Source organism: Bufo bufo, chromosome 1 (genome assembly GCF_905171765.1).
Source record: "Bufo bufo chromosome 1, aBufBuf1.1, whole genome shotgun sequence".
NCBI lineage: Eukaryota > Metazoa > Chordata > Amphibia > Anura > Bufonidae > Bufo > Bufo bufo.
The window spans coordinates 674,822,396-674,843,079 of record NC_053389.1 but is presented as its reverse complement, the minus strand read 5'-3'; the positions used below and the strand labels follow the sequence as shown (position 1 = coordinate 674,843,079).

The following is a 20,684-nucleotide window of genomic DNA, read 5'->3' as shown; positions in this document are numbered from 1 at the left end:
AATACTGCTTCTCATCAGATGATATGGACGCTCTTCTCACTGCCATTCGGGAAACTATGGACATAGAAGACGAACAACAAAAAAGATCCGTTCAGGACGAAATGTTTGCAGGCTTAACACCAAAAAAGAGAAAAATTTCCCCTATAAATTCTAGTTTAAAACAAATGATTTTAGAAGAATGGGAAGGTGTGGGGAAAAAGGCTTTTTATTCCCAGGGAATTGAAGAATCGTCTAGCCTTTGATAAACAGGAGACAAAATTGTGGGAAGAAATCCCGAAAATAGATATTACTGTGGCTAGAAAAACAGCTAATCCTTTTGAAGTTTCATCACAGCTAAAAGAACCAATGGATCGAAAGGTGGACAGTCTCTTAAGAAAAACGTAGAATACTTCGGCAGCCTTAGTCTCTGCTAACATTGCCACTACCTCGGTGGCAAGGTCCATGCTTTTGTGGTTGTCCTAGTTGGAAAACCATTTAAAAATTGGGACTCCCAGAGAGGATATACTTGAATCTATTCCTCTCCTGAAAATGGCGACTGCATTCGTAGCGGATTCATTGGCAGAGTTAGTCAGTTTTGCGGCAAAAAAATGGAGCCCTTCTAAATACTGCAAGAAGAGCCTTATGGCTAAAAAATTGGTCGGGCGACCTGGCATCTAAAAATAAATTATGCGCGATTCCCTTCTTGGGCGTTTGTTTTCAGCCCGGAGGAAAGCCCCAAAAAAACAGTTTTTTTCGTAGGAAGTTCCAACAAAAAAATCAAACCTATAAAGACAAGGGAAAATCGGGAAGATGGTCTTATCCGAAAGGAGGAAAGGGGAGTTTTTTTTTACTTAACCCCAACACCTCCCAAAAACAAACAATGACTCCATGCCGGTGGAAGGAAGACTAAAATTCTTTCTCCCAGCATGGCGCCTAATAACTCAAAACCCGTGGGTGCTTCAAATCATACAGGAAGGCTACAAAATAGAATTTTTGTCAATTCCTCAACTAAAATATTTGCTGACTTGGTACGGAGAAAATGCAATTCTAAGAAATCTGATAGAAGACGTCACAAAATTAAAAAATCTAGGTGCGGTGATTCAAGTCCCAAAACTTCAGGAAGGCAAAGGGTATTACTCAAGACTGTTTCTTGTAAGGAAACCGGATGGTTCGTTCAGGACCATAATAAAGCTCAAACTTCTGAACAATTCAATAAAATATTAACGCTTCAAGATGGAGTCTATCAGATCTACCATACCTCTAATTCCTCCAGGAGCAGTAATGTGCACCCTAGATCTGAAGGATGCATATTACCACGTGCCAATTCACCCAGATTACCAGAAATACTTAAGATTTTCAGTAAGGGAAAAAGGCGGGGTGAGTCATTATCAATTCCAATGCCTTCCATTCGGAATATCATTGGCCCCTCGGGTATTCACAAAATTAATAATAGAAATTGTGGCTTTTCTCGGGGTGAAAGGAATAAAAATTGTACCATATCTGGACAACTTCTAATTGCAGACTCCGTGCAGATGTTAGTCGATCATACTCGGACTGTGATTTCTCTTCTACAAGACCTAGGTTGGATCCTAAATTGGGGAAAATCAGATCTGACACCCGATACCAGGAAAAATTTCTTGGGGACTGAACTAGATTCTACATTGCAAAAATCCTTCCTTCCGGAGAAAAGACTGGCAAATCTGATGGCAAAAATAAGAACTTTTCAAAAGAAATCTGTTTGTATGAGAGACAATGAGCGTCATAGGCCTGATGACAGCTTGTATCATGAAAGTGCCATGGAGCCAGTATCACACACGAGCGTTTCAGAGGATGATCCTCTCTGTTTGAGATGGGAACCATCAATCCTTAAATCAAAAAATTCTTAAAAGACGATGCTTTGGAATGGTGGAAGAATATGGACAACCTGTCAAAAGATTTTCCCTGGAACCCAGGCCCCAATAGTGTTGTAACAACAGATGCCAATCAGCAGGGATAGGGGGCAAAGATTGGAAATCATTGCTACCAAGGAATTTGGGATCAAGAGATAAAGGGGAAATCCTCAAATTACCAAGAACTCCAAGCAGTTTAGGAGACTCTGCAACAGGGTCAGCACATAAGAATTTTATCGGACAACATGACGATGGTGGCGTTTCTCAAACGCCAAGGGGGGACAAGATACCCTCTACTTCAGAGTCTCTTCAACAGGATTTTTTCTTGGGCAGTGGAGAAGATCCTATCAATTTCAGCGGTTCACCTAAAAGGGTAAAAAAAAAATCGATCAGATTTTCTAAGCAGGCATTACTTAGACCCAAGCGAGTGGTCCCTAAACAAACAGGTTTTCCTGGATTTGATAATGAAGTGGGGATATCCCAAAATAGACCTTTTTGCCACAGAGAAAAATACTCAAACAAATTCCTTCTTCTCCCGGGACCCAGCAGACCATCCGACTGCGGTAGACGCCTTGTCCCAGAGATGGGATATGAAGCTGGCCTATGCTTTTCCCAATTCCCTCTAATTCCGGCTATTCTGAGAAAAATCAGGATGGGGTCATCAAAATTGATTTTAATAGCCCCGTTCTGGCCGAAACAAGCGTGGTTTCCTGTCCTAACCTCGTTGGCCTTGGAAGATTCGATAACGCTACCCCCTGAGACCAGATCTGCTGTCTCAGGGTCCAATTTGGAACCCAGAAATGGGCAGGCTAAAGTTAACAGCGTGGCTTTTGAAAGGCCTTCTCACTGTTTGCTGCAGGCCCAGTCGCGTCACTACTAGTATCAACTGGCCTGGCCGCGGCTAAGCTCTGTTCACTTGAATGGAGCTTAGCCGCGCCCAGGCCAGTTGATACTAGTCGTGACGTCACTGGGCCTGCGGTAAACAGTGAGAAGGCCGCAGCGCCGCTGCCTTCTCAAACAGCTGATCGGCGGGGGTCCCGGGTGTCGGACCCACGCCGATCAGATGCTGATGATCGATCCAGAGGATAGATCATCAGTTTAAGCAAACTGCAGAAACCCTTTAATGTAACTACTATGGAAGCTGTTATAAGGTCTTTGCATTGAGCTCCCCCTAGTGGCGGCTGTGTGAAAATGCAGTGTTTTCACACTGGGAATTGAAGAGCAAGCTCTGTGAGGGCCCTCACTCCGGGGCACCTTAGCAGTCGCATGTTCTGCCACTGAGCTCTGTTATGTCTGAGATGCCTAGTGATCATGCGATCGTCAGGGTCCTCAGCATGGTCATTTCTTCTGTTCATTGCATAGCGCTCAGTGAATTCCACATACTCAGGAAAGGAGAAAGCAGTAGCAGTAGTAAACCACTTCTGTAATCGCCTAGGGGTCGCTGGCTGTCAACGAATTGCAGGATCATGAACTTTAATTCTTCGTCGTATTTCTATGCCACTCCGCAATTAAAGCCCAGAGGCCCACACCATGTGCTGTACATATAAGGAGTAAGCAGGTTAACGCAAGTTCTATTCCTTTATCCAACTCTTTTACTATCCTGACATCCGGTGTCATTACCCAGTGAAATTGATCACTGTACGTCAGTTCACCTTATGTTTCCCAGGGCATTTTACTGATAGGCGTACACTGCTCTCCTAAAAAGTTGCAATGACCCCTTCAATTATTTGACCTCAGGACAACAGCCCCATGTGTATGATTTGTGCAGACTGCCATCTGGCTCCTGCCTGCTTAGCCTTGGCAAGATTTATGACAGTGTAATGCCAGTCAGCATATACACAAAGGGTGAGTAGTGTTTAGTTGTGCTTAAGACCTGTGTGGTCTCTTGGAACAGAAAGCCCCTTGACTAAGTAATTGCCGCCAGCTTTTCTCAATGACTTACGGGACACGTTTCAGTATTGAAACTGAGCTCTTTGTTTCTATGGGGGAGGGGGGTACTTTCATGCCATTACTGCTTATATGGTAAAATGGTCTGGTTTCCTCTCAGAATACTTTTTTTTACGTTTTTAACTTCTTTAAAATTCAGGATGATTATTTCTACTAAATGTCCTACCACTATGGGCTGCCCATATCTCAGTCTTTGGAAACAGGCAATAATTCTGTGTCTAGCGTTTTGGGTCTAATTCCAGTGTGCCAGGCCTCTCCACCCCATATCACTAATATGCGAGGCGGCTCTTTCCTCAAGCCTGCTACGTGCCAGACCCTTCCTTACTTAAAGGGGTTCTCCAGGAATTCATTAAATAAAATTACTGAGAATACTTAAATATTACTAAATTATAAATATATTTCCTTTTACATTTCATTAGTTATAATAGCTTGTTTTGTCTAGGAAGCAAACATCAGGAGAAGTAAAATGGCCGCCGTCCTATTAGTACACACAAAACCTGTCCTAATCACAAAGCAGCACAAGTTACTTCACAACACTGAGTTAAAGATCTGCCTCACCCTCCTCTCTGCTCCACTTGTCAGGGATTATGATCCTGAATACAGCTGAAAAGATCTTCAGCTAAATCTCTGTGGCAATGGAGTTCATGAGGAGACATGTTTGAATTTTTTCTTCTTGTGTTTGTTGTTTTTTTCCCCATATTACGGTTTAAAAAAAATCCCAGTTTTCACACTGGCCAAGTCTAATAATGTGTGATTTGAATTATAGCAGCCACATGAGCTATAAACGTAATAGACAGGAGGGGACTTCTGCGGGAGAGTTTTCTAGGCATTCTTTGTGCAGAGATCATTATACCGGGAGTATATAGGGAGTAGATAAGCCACGTGACCATGACCTGTTTTGAATGATGGATCCTGTGCTATGTATACAGAAGTGGTATCAGTCATTGTAATCCTGCCTTTGATTATAATGAGCTGACTGCTGAAAAGAGATCTATGCAGAACAGGAAGTGTCAGTGTATTATTAGGCCTAGTAGTCAGTGTAAATATATTGCAGGATTTTAGGATTATTCTTAGACATCAATAGTGACATGGAAAATGTAAAAATAAATAAAGAAAGAAATGTTTAACATAGAAAGTGATGTAAACAATAGGTCATTTTCTGACGACACATTCCCCTAACGGCGGGTTCAGACCTGAGCGTACTGAACGTACGCTCTGTACGCGCGATTGTACGGGCGTTTACAATCACGCGTCGGACAGAAGCAAACGCCCATTGTCGCGCCCATAGGAATGCGCTGTAAAACGCTCAGGTCTGGACCGGCTGTTAATTAAAATTCTAACCCACGTTTTGCTGCAAACACAGGCAGTGTGGCAAAAAAATTATATTACATAGATAATATTTACTTCCTGTAAGGCCTCATGCACACGGCCTTACAAAACACGGATGGCGTCCGTGCATGTTCCACGGACAGGCTTTAATATAACTGCCTATTCTTGTCCGCAAAGAGCGGACAAGAATAGGACAGGTTATATATTTTTTGCGGACCACGGAACGGAGCAACGGATGCAGACAGCGCACGGAGTGCTGTCCGCATCTTTTGCGGCCCCATTGAAGTGAAAACTGCGGCTCGGATGCGGACCAAAACAATGGCCGTATGCATGAGGCCTTACACTAACCATTTTGTATCCATATTTTTCCCCGCCATATTAATCTATAGCAGGATTGATATCTTATGGTTACTGATCTGAGCTATCATCCTGGGGGGGTTTGTTCTACATTCCAGCACTTCTCACTTTGATTTTATTATAGTCATTATCTCACTTTTGTGTTATATTATGTCCTTGTTTTGGATTTAATAATAAAGATTTGTATTATATCTTGATATGTTTGGTATTTGTGATTTGGAGTTGTATAAAAGAAGTGCTGTAGCATCTGAAAGCAATTGGTGGTGCTGTGCTTTCTGTAATGGGGGCAGAGCTGAGTCCTACAGAAACAAAAGCTTTAGATGATTGGAATTTCTCTTCTATTTATGAGGTTTTATTTTTTTTAACTCTTGAGTAATATTTGGGAAAAACGTACTGGCTGACGCTCTGCGGAACATATTAAAATAGTAAGGGGGGCGCATGCGCGCGGCTTGCGGACAGGTCATGCTTCCGTGAGCTCCGCTCCGCTCATCGACTTTACCCTGATCATAGCGCCTTTTACCGGGCTCCAACACGCCTCAAACCCAATGCAAGGAACCCCGAAAATGACCCGGACTAAAGGAAGGTCGAGAATCCCGGGTACTCCTGCCTCATCGCAGACCTTACCGGAGTTATTCCAGCAGACCAGACAAACTGTCATGGCGGACGCAACACCAGCACCTGCTAGTCCCGAGTCTTTGGATGGAGGTGAGCCCTCACCGGACAGATCAGAGCACGGTACAGGTCAGGATGACCTATATAAGAATATTGCAGCCTTATTTAAGGCAGAACTGTCACAAGCCGTCTCTGAATTTTCCCGCCAAATACTGGACCTGGGCAACAGGGTCTCGGATTTAGAGACAAGGGCGGACGACATGGCCGATGCATTGGACCATGACAAAGAGGACATAAACAGTCACTCAACCCAGCTTGCGGAGCTGGAACTTAAAATAGAGGACCTTGAGAACAGGTCCAGAAGGGGGAATCTACGGGTCAGGGGTCTCCCTGAGACCTATAGTGACTTACAATCTACTCTCACCACTTTGTTTACTGCTCTGCTGCCTCAAGCAGATCCTAGTTCCCTTAAAATGGATAGAGTCCACAGGGCTCTAGGGAGACCACGATCTGGGGATCTCCCGAGAGATATCATCCTTAAATTTCATCACCCGGAGACTAGGGATAAAATCCTAGCAGCTGCAAGGGAACTAACTACCCTACCCGGTCTCCCGACGTCTGTCCACCTCTACGCGGATCTAGCACCATCCACACTTCGCAGACGCCGTGAGATGAGGCCGGTCACTCAGGCCCTACAAAAGGCACAGATCCGATATCGATGGGGTTTTCCATTCAACCTATCATTTCAACTGAACTCTCGCATGCACACGATACACTCACCAGATGAAGGTATAGATGCTCTACAGCGAGCAGGAATCCCCTGCGAAGTTCAAGCCACTTCATCTTCCTCACCGAAGCCCCAGAGACCGGCGAGAGTCTGGACCAGGGTTCCTCTGGCCTCCGGTGGTCCGAGCAGGACGAAGACCTCCTGAACTTTATAAGCTGTTGCCGGTATTAACCAAACCTTCTATAGTAGGTTGTTTCGGGGACTCTTTTTACTTAATCTCAGGATCATATGAGGCCAGTTTTGTTATTGCAGGGTCTCGATGATACGGATTATCATGTTGTCCCTAACCTTGGGGAGTTATGGGATAGGGAGGTTGGCCTATGTAAGGTTATCTCTCTGTCTGCATATCCCTTTTGCTAATGCTCTTTATTCTGGGCTCAATAGCTCAGTTTATTTTCTTTGTTTTTTCTACACTTATTTGCGGTTTATTTGTAATGTTATCTCACTCTTGGAATCTTTAAACGAGGTTACTACCTTATACATGCTGGTATACAGGGTTTTGGGAATGCAACTGTTCGTGGGAGCGGTTGACGTCGTGCACTCATTTTTAAGCTATACTCATTTCTCCTCTTTCTATTATGTGTAAACTACTCTCTCATAATGTGAGGGGTTTGAATTCTCCTCAGAAGAGAAAGACAGCTTTCTTATCGTATCTTAAACATCTGCCCGACGTCATCTGCTTGCAAGAAAAGCATTTTACACCTACGTCTCATCCGAAACATTTCCACCCACAATACACTAGATTTTATTCCTCATCATTTACCTCAAAATGTCGGGGAGTAATTATTCTGATAAAAAACTCCTTCCCTTTTTCTATTACTCAGACATGTATTGACCCAGAAGGGAGGTATGTAATTCTTATAGGGACCTATGGAGAAGACTCACTTTGTCTAGTCAATACCTACGCCCCGACAGATGACCCTATCGCTTTCTTTATGAAAATGAGCAAGGTGATTGATAGCCTCACGTTCAATAAGTTAATATGGTGTGGAGATTTCAATTTTACCATTCATCCTGTACTAGATCGTACTAATCCACCAACAATACCACGACCGACGACACAGACTACTAAGATTAGTCAGGTTCTCCAATCCCTGTCCCTAGCTGACACCTGGAGGGAACATAATGGTTCCCAAAGAAGCTACACTTATTATTCCCCGGCCCACCAAATGTACTCAAGGATTGACATGATACTAGCATCCACCTCTCTTCTTTCCTCCATGTCTTATGCTAGGCAAGTGGTCTCGTCATGGTCATTTCAGAATTTCAGACTCCACAACAATGTCGAGGCCCGTTTCAATGGAGGCTAAACGAGTCTCTTTTGACCCATCCAGATTTATATACTCAACTACAAGAAGAACTTACAAACTTTTTTACTGACAACACTTCCACTGAGATTGACCCAATGACTCTGTGGTTGACCCATAAGGCCTATATGAGGGGCTGTTTAATAAGTAAAGCCATCAAAAAAAAAGAGAGAACGTACTAAAGCCCAGGCAGACCTGGAAACCAGACTAGGCAAGCTGGTCAGGGCCCACCAACGATTGCCATCCCTATACCTGCTTAAAGAGATAAAAGATACTAAACAGAAACTTAACATGATCCTGACAAATAATACAGAAAAGGCCCTTAGATGGACAAACTCCTTCTACTACAAATATGCAAATAAACCAGACAAACTACTAGCCAATCAACTTAAAGCTAAACAAAGGATTAACCATGTATTTAAAATAAATACAAGATCTGGTCAAACTACCTCTAATCCTGACACAATATATACCGCGTTCCAAAAATTCTATACCCAACTTTATTCTGCCCCTACGACAGAATCGGACCTACAGGAAGATAGCTTTATATCATCCGCGAACTTACCGGTATTATCCCCCGAGTCCCAGTTAGGACTTAACAACCCCATTACAAATGAAGAAGTGGAACATGCCATCAAATCTTTAAAATTAGGCAAAGCCCCAGGCCCCGACGGATATTCAGCCCTATACTATAAAAAATTTGCCACCTTACTCGCCCCTCATATAGTCAAGTACTGCAATCACCTCTTGCAAGGAAATACACCTCCGGGAGAATTTTTGAAAGCCTCGATCACAGTTATTCCTAAACCAAACAGAGACCCTTTGCTTACTTCTAACTACAGACCTATATCGCTCCTAAACATTGATAATAAACTTTTCACCTCCATTTTAGCTAACAGGCTCAACAGGCTACTCCCCAACTTAATCCACAAGGACCAGGTTGGCTTCATCCCAGGCAGAGAAGCCCCTGATAACATTAGAAAAATACTTAACATCATACATATGTCTAATAAAACCAAAGTCCCATTAGCCCTTTTGGCCCTTGATATTCAAAAGGCATTTGACACTGTCACTTGGCCATATTTATATAGGGTTCTCTCAGCAGTGGGAATCAAGGGTCCCTTTCTTGCCGCTTTACAAGCTCTTTATTCCAACCCAGAGGCTTCTCTTAAACTGCCCACTACAAAAGTTTCACACATCCCAATTAGACGAGGTACAAGGCAGGGATGCCCTCTTTCACCGGCATTATTTGCACTGGCTATAGAACCCCTAGCAGCCCACATAAGATCCAACCCTGATATTAAAGGATTGATGATTGGAGGAAAGGATCACAAACTAAGCCTTTTTGCAGATGATCTTCTTCTTTCTGTTACCAACCCCATTATCTCCTTCCCTTCTCTATTAAAACTCTTAGTCATTCACCAAAGCTTCTGGCCTCTCCATTAACCATTCTAAATCGGAACTACTTTGGTGTAACACGCCTACTTCCACTAAAACAATGATACATCAACACTTTCCTTTTCAACACAGAACCCATCATATTTCCTACTTAGGTGTACTACTGCCAGGTGCCCTAGATTTGGTTTACAGAACTAATTATCTACCTATGTACTGTAAGATTCGGCAAGATTTAGCTTCATGGCAATCATTACAAACCTCATGGGTAGGCAGGATAAACATCATCAGAATGGTGATCCTCCCCAGACTCCTATACTTATTTAGGGCCCTACCAGTACCTGTCTTATTAGGGGATCTTAGATCTATCCAGAAAGATGTCATGAAATTTATTTGGAGTAACAAACGCCCACGTATCCCCAAAGCTACCATGTATAAGCATAAGACTCAAGGGGGTTTGTCTGTCCCAGACTTTGTAAAATATTACCAAGCAGCTAGAATGGCCCAAATGTTTCTGACTCATCTAACTCCACGTGAACACCCATTATGGATCTCGATTGAATGTTCTAAACTTAACCCCTATACCTGGAAAGCACTGACCTGGGACACCTCTACTATCCCTCAGACTTTACGAGTCGACTCTCCTCTGTCCTACTACTCCCTGTTACTCTGGAGGTCAGTTAGATTCAAATTTGCTCTTCAGTCCAAGCCATCCCCGCTACTAAACATCATAGGAAACCCAGTCTTCTTGCCAGGCCTTCAACATCGTAATCTTGAATGGTGGTCCAATAACCAACTTTGTGCTCTACACAAATTCACAGTTAGAGGCAAATTGATGACGCTTGCAGATTTGAAAGACAAATATTCTCCTCCTGACAATGTCTATTTGGTCATGGGGCAAATATTTTCATACTTGAAATCTGTCCAAATCCCTACTCAAAAAGTGGAATTTACTGCTTTTGAACGCTCTATTACATACTCACTATACAGACAAGGCCTATTATCAAGGGTTTATGGAGCCCTCAATACTATTCCTGAAGGCCAGAAATTGTCTTACATGAAGGCCTGGGAAGAAGATCTGCATCAAGAGTTTTCTCCCTCCAAATGGTCCCAGAGATCACAGATCCTATCTAAGGGTTCTTGGCAAGTCACACTAGCTGAATCCTCCATAAAAGTGTTGCATAGAACTTACATGGTTCCTACAAGACTTCACTGTATCTATCCTGAAGTATCACCTATGTGCTTCAGAGGATGTAGTGAGGAAGGCTCAATGCTTCATATCTGGTGGTCTTGCCCCATAGTGGAGAGGTTCTGGAACCAGATAGTGAGTCTGATTTCTTCAGTCCTAGATTTAACTTTTCCTTTAACAGTGCCATTTTGCCTTCTAGGGGATCAACCCCATAGGCTATCCTATGCAAAATTTAAACTTGCCCAATTTATTTTACTTGCAGCTAGAATTCATATAGCTTTTAAATGGCGATCAGACTCATTGTCCTTCCAGGCTGTCCTAGATAGAATAAATAAAATATTGATGTTCGAAAAATTGGCGGCCATCCGCACAGATTCATTTTCCACTTTTGAAAAAGTATGGGAACCCTGGTTATCTTCATCTCATTCTTCGGACCTACGTCAGGTTGTCTCTCTGTAAGAATGTGTTTCTTGTGAACTGAAAACAGGAGGATTAACCTCCTGCTCCAATTCCCAATCCCTAACTATATGTAACCCTACTACATTGTACCCAAGAGATGTTTTACTTTCATGTGTTAATATCTTTTGTTTTTTATACCATCATTGTCATGGTGTTTTCTTTTTATATGCAAAACTCAATAAAAATCTTTTGAAACATAAAATAGTAAGACGTTAGAACCATATGGTAAAGCGCTTAAGACGTCTATAACCCTTCCATACAGTAGAAGTATGGAAGGAGATCAGCTGCGTTATGTCTACATCTGAAACCAGTGACTCGCGTCACATTTCCGTCATATAGTCTTGTGGTGGACAACAGCGCCCTCTGCTGATTTGCAACATCTTGACACCTTTGTCATATGCTTGCTGACCTACAATGGTAAACATCTGTAGTATTCTGTACAACATGGATGTTGGGGGCAAAATGATTTTTTATTAAAATATAACCTTATTCAATTTCTTGTTTGCCCCTTAGGAAACAAAAGATGAATCTGCAGTTCTCTGGCTGGACGAAATTCAGAATGGAATATTCCGCTCCAATAAAGAAACAGAAGATGCCCAAAGATGTATGTATCCGTGTAGTAGTAATTTTATATTGGGTATAGGGGGCTCAGTGGTCACAGGTGGGGTTAATGTGCACCTTTCAGATTTGTTAAGATTTGATGAATCTTTCTTAGCTATGTTCACATTTGCGTTGAGAACCTCCACTAGCCGCTTTGTTGGCTTTTTTTTTTTTTTCTTATGGCATGAATAGTGCAGTCTACATAAATTTCGGAACAGGTATTTGCATAGCTGTCATGGTTCTGCTGTAAATTAAAACGATGATGCTTGTGTGAGCAGAGGTTAAAGCAACTTTTTTATAGGCTTGGTTTGTTTGCAGAGGCAAAAACACCCTCTCATTCTGGGTCAAAAATAGCGTTTTTATAAGTTAGGGCGACACGGCTTTGGCGCAAAAAAAAATCATTAAAGTTGTTGCCACAATATTGCATGTTTTATCATAGTCACAGCACAGCTTTGTGGGTTAGGTTATTCTGAAATTTCCCATAGGATATTCTAAAAGTGTCATGTGAAAGATTGCTTTCCTGTCTGACACAGCGCCATCATTTCCCAAGGAGGTGACTTCATTTCAGCGCCTGAAACACTGTGATCTTACTTTGTCCTTTCAGTCTCCCGAGGTGTCCTGGCTATTAATGAGGCAATAGACAAGGGTGACAGTTCCCAAACCCTCCAGGCCCTGAGATCCCCTGATGTCGGACTTTATGGGGTGACCGCAGAATGTGCTCACACTTATCAGAAGGAACTGGCAGATCTAAAGGGAGACAAAGCAGCAGAAGGTAAAAGAACTACAGCAATCTGTCTACATGTAATATTCCCCCCTGCATAGGTTGATGGACTCTACTATTCCCAATAAAAATACTCGCTTATTCAATTGTGAACATTGGAATTTGATTTACACCTGATGCACGCGACCAAGTCCACAAACCACGGATCCACAAAATGGAGACATCTTCTGTGTGCAATCCGTATTTTTCTCACTCCCATTATTAGAAATTACTATTCATGTTCACAACACGGACAAGAAAAGGACATACTGTGTAATTTGCAGAATGCCAACAGCACGCAGATGACATCCATGTACTATCAGTTTTTTTTTTTGTTTTTTTTTGCGGACCCGTAGAAATCATAGGTCATGTGCAATCCGCAAAAAAGGGGATTGGATACAGATACAAAATAGGGTTGTGTGCTTGAAGCCTTAAACTTTGTGCAGCAAAAAGCATTTTCCATGTTGGAGTGATAATGCTCTGTGATCTGCACATTCTGCCTCCTTAAAGGGGTTTTACAGTACTTACCGCACCAACGATCGGCCACTGCCGCCAGAGACTATATAGTGGACAGAAGGCTCCATCCACTATGTAGTTTCCGGCTCCTAATATTTTAAGACGTCTGTGCCCCGTAAAATGATCAGGTGCATCTCATGCCAGCACAAACTGGATCAAGACTTGATAACTTCCCCCTATGTTTACACCTATACAATATAATATGTCATCAGTGGTATGATCTACACTGGAGCTTTCAGTCCAATAAAAATAGTATTTAACCCCGTCAACCAATGTGACATACCTGTATGTCATGGTGGTTGAGGTAATTTATGGAGCGGGGTGCTGCGGTGAGCCCGCACCATACGCGGCAGAGCAGGCACCCGGCCACAATGATGGGGAAAAGGCAATCCCGCCGAACCCCGTCATTTAACTTCTCAGATGCCGCAATCAATGCTGATCACGGCACCTGTGAGGTAAGGCAGAGGGATGCGGCTCCCTCTGCCTTCCGATCTGAGCCCCCGCAGTGAAATCGCCTTCCAGGCATGCCATAGTAAGCTTCCTGCTGCTGTGTGCCCAAAGCACAGCGCAGCTGGGAGCATGCGAAAATCCTATTCACCCTAATAAATCTCTTAGGGTGAATAGGACAAGTGACCAAAAGATCCCAGGTTCTAGCCCCTTAAGTTAATAAATAAAAATTTTAAAAAAATAGTTTAAAAAAGTTTAAATTATTCCCCTTTCCCTATTTTACATATAAAAATATATTACAAATAAAAAAATATATATCAGGCATCGCCACTTCCGAAATTGTCTGAACTATTAAAATATTTAAGAACAATTCCTGTGTGGCGAACATCATAACGTTAAAAAAGTGAAAAACGCGATTCCTCATATGACTATATGAATGGAAAATAAAAAGTTATGGCTATTGGAATGTGGGGACGGAAAAACAAAAAAATGCAAAACCAAAAATTGGACCGCTAGTTAAGGGGTTAAAGAAAAAGATTTTAGAACTGCACTGCCTGTTTCCATAGAATATAAAGCATGGGTTAGGAAATGGCTACGACGAAGAGCACACATCATGTTGTTTGAAACATGTAAGCGTCTATTTTAATGACCCGGCGATGATTTTAAGAATGTGACAATAAAGGATCCAGATTTGTAAGACGTGCTGGAGATCCGTGAGATGATGGGTTTGGAAATACAAGAATCATTACAGGTGCTTCTAGCAAGAATTGAAAAACATGTATAATGTATTGTGTTATTGGTGATCATTTATCTGTTGGGGGAAATGTCAGCCATTATCACATTGATCTGTCTGTCTGAGGGGAGTAATTAAAGTCATCCCTCATGTGTAATGTCTGTCCTGTAGGGGAGAATGGAAGTGAATGGATGCAGCACTGGGTGAAGGGGGGATATCATTATTACTTTAACCTGAATAGTAATGAAGGGAGCTGGGAAGAGCCCCCGGGATTTGTACAGAACAACACTCAGCTGTCAAAGGAGGATATTCAGGTAAGTGGCTGCAGCGATGTGCATGACAACACTTACCAATGACAAGTGATCAGTAATGGAACAGTGTTTCTACCAGGGGGCAGCATGTAAAAGGTTAGGGTTATCGGAGGCTCTACCTGCAGCTAATCGTTCTCAGTAAGGGTTTATTCGCACGTCCGCAAAATGGGTCCGCATCCGTTCCGCAATTCTGCGGAACAGGTGCGGACCCATTCATTTTCAATGGGGCCAGAATGTGCTGTCCGCATGCGGAACGCACATTGCCGGTGTCCGTGTTTTGCAAAACACATACGGACGTGTGAACAGAGCAGAAACCCATGCATTTCCCAGATTACCTATGTGGGATGAATGCTGAGGTTCCTACTCTGTCATGAACAGATCAGGAGCACTAATTGCCTTGCTATAATGATAAGAATGGTGTAGGGGTCTTTTCACACTATTTCACACTATTTCCGTATCCGATGGAGGTATACTGTATACCTCTGACCGATACCTTAGATTGTGAGCCCCATCGGGGACAGTTGGGAGCTAATGTCTGTAAAGCGCTGCAGAATAAAGTAGTGCTATATAAGTGCGTAAAATAATAGATACCACTGCATAGGCTTCCATTATTAAAAAAATAAATAAGTACGGTATATTGCACAGTATATTTTCTTTACTGTTTGCTTCTGTGTGAAGTAATGCTGCAGGCCGCACTATTCTATGCAAGAAAAAAAAGATATGCCAACATATAACAGGCTTATGGGAGCCAAAAGGACTATTGCCTTTCATTAGGTGAATGGGGACATATAGATATGTTTGATGTATGCGCCAGGAGCTTTCCTGGTACATAAGGCAAGCAGACGTTGCAAACAGTGTGAAAGCACCCTAATGGAGATACAGCGCTGGTCCAGAGGGAGTCCTTCAGTTAGCCTGAAAACACAGAGAGGAACTGATAGTTTGCAACTATTTGAGATATTTGGCAGTTATCGTGGCGAGTTAAGGGATGGGGAGCCGATCACTGCCTATCACTTACTTTCGTTTATGCCAGAAACTGGCGTAAGTTATAGCTGAAGTCTACGCTTACCCCTAGCTGGCATAAATTTGTGTTTCTGGTGCATGGAGTATCAGAGATGCACCTAATTTAATAAGAAGCATCTGCCTCTTAATAAAGTAGGTGCATCTTAATCCAGCGCACAGGGGATCAAGACCGGTGTATGGAAATGGCAGCCTTAATGGATTTTCCCCAGAGTCTCTAGCGTCAGTGCAGATTTTGTATACAGCAGACTTGATACTGTTTTAAGGTGGAATTTTCCTTTAAAATAACTTAAAAACACTCATTTTAAACCAGAGCAGTTAGTTCTCTTCTGAGCCTTTTCTAAAAACACGAGATGTTGCTCAACTTTAATTATTATAGATGTACAAAGCCCACCCCTGAGATCAGCGGAGAGATACTTTATATGTTCTGGTCAGACATACACATCAGGTAGCTGTCAGCCAGACGGTCATTTTCCTGACCTCCACTATACACATGCATTCTTGGCTCAACTAATTGTCGACACAATTATCGGGCATATTATTGGAAACAAACATTACTAGGGACGCTCATTCCCAGTAAACTGCCCATGTAAATGTGCTGCTGATCTCCCGATGAACAAGCAAAATGCTCGATCTTCTGGTGAATTAATCATTGATGCAGAATATTATCTGGACAGTAGATCGGTCTGTGAGAACATGGATCTGCTGCCCATAAACGATGAATCTGTATGCGGACAAACAATGGCAGTAGCCATCACTCGTCGCGATACAGTGGAGGTGACCACTGCATGTAAATGCTGCTCTTCGCCTCCACTGACAATAACCAGCTGTTATTGGGAAGGAACAGTCCTTTCCCGATAATTGCCTGCTCACTTGGTGACATCTCTCCTGAGAACCGAAAGATTGGGCATAGTGAGATCCAACTGTCCAGTCTTTCTGTCCCCTGACATCTGCTGATGGAAAGGAAGAGTCAGAGGCCCACCTACACATTAGATGGTTGGCCAGGCCCTCAAAAACCAGCACGTTTGGCTGACATTTATCTAATGTCCTTAATAATAAATCGTACACATCCAACCCAAGGACTGCTCAGGAATCCACGAGGAGAGAGAACCTAGGCTGAGGTTTACTTGATGCTATCTAGTTCTTCTTTTTGTGATCAGTGCTTGGTTCTACCACAATATGTATTGTATGTTTGCATTGGCATAAATATTATTTTGTGTGGTTTACTCTAATAGAGCACCATCTCTGGCGTCTCGGCTGCTTATAACCGGGAACAATTATGGTTGGCTAATGAAAGCCTCATCACCAAACTCCAGGCCCACTGTCGAGGCTACCTGATCCGCAAGAAATTTAACTCCAGAATGAACTTTCTGAAAGGGCAGGTTCCTGCGGTGACATGCATTCAGGTTTGTTCTCTTATATATGTAATCAATGTTGATGAAATGCCTTGCCACAATATCTCTTCTCAGCTATCCGCACTTCATGGCATAGTCATTATTCAGCCGTGAGGATTTTCCCCTTGACGTTAATAGTGGGTGGTCTCGATTACATACCCTATATAATAACTTTATTGGGACTTGAGGACATGAAGAATTCTTTTGTTCACAATTCAGTGGAGACTGAAGCTGTCATCCAAGGTCGCTGTTATACTTGCATAGAACCGAGATTGCATAAACTATGGTCGACTCTTATTTTGTTCCCCACAGGCTAACTACAGAGGTCAGAAGCAGAGGAAAGCATTCAGGGAGCGCAAGCAGTATCTGCAAGATCACAGTGATGAAGTAGTGAAGGTACTGCATTATTATTTCATCTGAATAAGGGCCCTTGCACACCACCGTATGCCCTCCAAGACATACGGTCTGTGAGCGGGCCATATATCCTGGAGTGGCATTGATCGTGTGCACGGGAGCACACAGCATCATAGATTACAATGATGCTGTGCGCATCGGGCCGGCCGTGGGACTATTGTCCCGCACTCATAAGATCATATGAGTGCGGGACAATAGTCCCATGGCGACCCGACGTGGACAGTATCACAGTAACCTATGATGCTGTGCGCTCCCCTGCACACGATCAATGCCGCTCCGGGACATATGGCCCACTCACAGACCGTATATCTCGGAGGGCATACGGTCCTGTGCAAGGCCCTGATGGTGAATAAATTCTTACCTGATATTATGTAACATGACTGATTCATCGTTTACTTCTAGATCCAGTCATACACTCGAATGTATCAAGCCAGGAAGCGCTACAGAGACAGGCTGAAGTACTTCAATGACCATGTGAGCACACATTGAGCTGTGTGTCCTGACTGTGTGCTTTCACTGAGCAAATCATGACTTGTGTTTATTGTCTGCAGATTAACGATATCGTAAAAATACAAGCTTTTATCCGTGCCAACAAAGCCCGAGATGACTACAAGACCTTGAGTAAGTGTAGTTCCTTTACTTGTGACCGGTTCTTCCATGTACTAAAAGACAGTGAGGGAGGTATATCATCTCCCTTGCGCATGAAAAGTGGTGGACATTTTAATCGTGACTTTAAAAAAAAATGGTTGCATCTATAGACTTTTACGGCGCTCTTCCCTCTTTCCTTAAAGGGGGGGTGGGAAGGGGCATGGCCAGCTGCCTCGACCTACTGATGTAAATGAGGCCAGAAATCTACAGCAGCTGTAGATTTCTGTTTAGGTGCACGGACTGCAGGAGGATTTGCCTAATTTATGACTAGGCGTGCACCTCGTCATAAATTAGGTGCCTCCACGGGCAGTGCAGGGGATATCAAGGCCGTCGTAGTGGTTACTTTCCGAGCTATCCAGGGTTTAAAGCATGCTATTCATATAGAATATATACTTAAAGAGGTTGTCCAGTTTTCTGATATTGATGATCTGTCTTCAGGATAGGTCATCAATATTAGATCAGCGGGGGTCTGACTACTGGCACTTCCGCCAATTAGATGTTTCTTCAAGGGGCTGCAGTGCTCTTGCGAGCACTGCGTTCTCTTCAGTGGTTACTTGCAAGCTGCCGACATTGAAGTGGCTCTGCAAGGTAATTACCGCTTTTTCGTTCCATTCACTTGATGCTGACAGTCTCCGACTAGGAGCTATTTGAGCAGTACAAAAATGATATAATGCTTCTTGCTATGTTCTTTCTCCAGTCAATGCAGAAAATCCACCAATGGCGGTAGTGCGCAAGTTTGTTCATCTTTTGGACCAGAGCGATCAGGACTTCCAGGAAGAATTAGAAGTCATGAAGCTGAGGGAGGAAGTCGTGACTCTTATAAGATCAAACCAGCAGCTAGAGAATGACCTCAATCTTATGGATATCAAGATTGGACTCCTTGTGAAAAATAAAATTACACTGCAGGTACGTTAATAATATGCATTTTGGCAGGGTGATCCGGCCAGCTGTTTCGGCAGAGAATGACGGAAATCGGACGAACACAAACCGCTGTGTGCAGCGGTTTCTGTCTGGCCAATCCTCTGCCTTCTGGTTGCATCTGGAGGTGCCAGATCTGGAGATCTCCGGCGGGCTGTTCTCTGCCGGAACAGCCTGAAGGAATTGCTGCCGCAGATATAAAACTAGCCTTAGTTTGGCCGTCAAGTCAGTTGTGCTGTGATAATAAGCTTCTTCAAATCCTGATTACCTTACTGTTCTGTATAGGCCAGACCTGAAAAATGTAACATAGTGTATATATAAGGCCGAAAAAAGACATCTGTCCATCCAATTCAGCCTGTTATCCTGCAAGTTGATCCAGAGGAAGGCAAAAAAAATTCCTTCCCGACTCCAATCAGGCAATCAGAATAACTCCCTGGATCAACGACCCCTCTCTAGTAGCTATAGCCTGTAATATTATTACACTCCAGAAATACGTCCAGGCCCCTCTTGAATTCCTTTATTGTACTCACCATCACCACCTCCTCAGGCAGAGAGTTCCATAGTCTCACTGCTCTTACCGTAAAGAATCCTCTTCTATGTTTGTGTACAAACCTTCTTTCCTCCAGACGCAGAGGATGTCCCCTCGTCACAGTCACAGTCCTGGGGATAAATAGCTGATGGGATAGATCTCTGTACTGCCCCCTGATATATTTATACATAGTAATTAGATCTCCCCTCAGTCGTCTTTTTTCTAAAGTGAATAACCCTAATGTTGATAATCTTTCAGGGTACTGTAGTTGCCCCATTCCAGTTATTACTTTAGTTGCCCTCCTCTGGACCCTCTCCAGAGGAGAAATAAAAAATGCATTATATAACTGGAATCATCTGCAGATATTATGAGTTCAGGCATTCAGTTACGTCTGCAGCATTATCAGTGTGGAGTATTGATGGTAACTAACTGAGGGCTCCTATGGCAATTTACACAGCAGGGGGTTGCAAGCAATATGTAACTCCATAGACACAGACTGTGTCTTAAAGAAAGGAAGTGACAATCAGTTTTGGCATGTGTATTTTCTATTTTTCCACCCAACTATTGACCTTTAGCACTTTTGACACACATAGGCCAGTATAATGCTTTACTCACTGATATTTCTTTTTCGTAGGATGTTGTTTCCCACAGTAAGAAGTTAACAAAGAAGAACAAGGAGCAACTCTCTGATATGATGATGTTAAACAAGCAGAAGGGAGGACTGAAGGCTCTGAGCAAGGAGAAAAGGGAAAAGCTGGAGGCCTACCAGCATCTCTTTTACTTATTGCAGGTAGATGAATGGTAGATGAGATGACGTATAGTGTACTGTGGTAATGGCGGACAACATAATGATTAATTGGGAAGATCCACACTCGCGGAGGATCATAACTCTCAGCTGAGCCCAGATGGAGTATAGAGTGATGCACACCGTGCAGCAAGTCACTCCAAAGAGGGAGATCACTAGATGGAATATAGATGTAGACTGGTAGGCAATGGTAAAACCATAGGTTTTATTCCAAACTCGCAAAGTATCCAAAATGCTGGACTTTTCATATTTTTTTTGTATTTTATTATTGTGCTCAGTTTGTTTCCTGTCACCTGGGGCAGTCTTTTTTAACCTCTTGCCTTAATGTAATGTCTTGGCCAT

The 20,684-nt window shown here is 43.0% G+C and overlaps 1 protein-coding gene across 1 annotated transcript in view; it reads left to right on the top strand.

Annotated features, from left to right (window-relative positions):
• Positions 1-20,684, top strand: part of IQGAP1 (IQ motif containing GTPase activating protein 1) — a 146,794-nt gene that overhangs the window by 99,746 nt on the left and 26,364 nt on the right. The window contains exons 16-24 of the mRNA XM_040414082.1: positions 11,764-11,854; positions 12,455-12,622; positions 14,478-14,620; positions 16,870-17,040; positions 17,341-17,424; positions 17,845-17,916; positions 17,994-18,063; positions 18,788-18,996; positions 20,172-20,327. Of these exons, the coding sequence (XP_040270016.1) occupies positions 11,764-11,854; positions 12,455-12,622; positions 14,478-14,620; positions 16,870-17,040; positions 17,341-17,424; positions 17,845-17,916; positions 17,994-18,063; positions 18,788-18,996; positions 20,172-20,327 (1,164 nt within the window). The remainder of the gene's footprint in view (positions 1-11,763; positions 11,855-12,454; positions 12,623-14,477; positions 14,621-16,869; positions 17,041-17,340; positions 17,425-17,844; positions 17,917-17,993; positions 18,064-18,787; positions 18,997-20,171; positions 20,328-20,684) is intronic.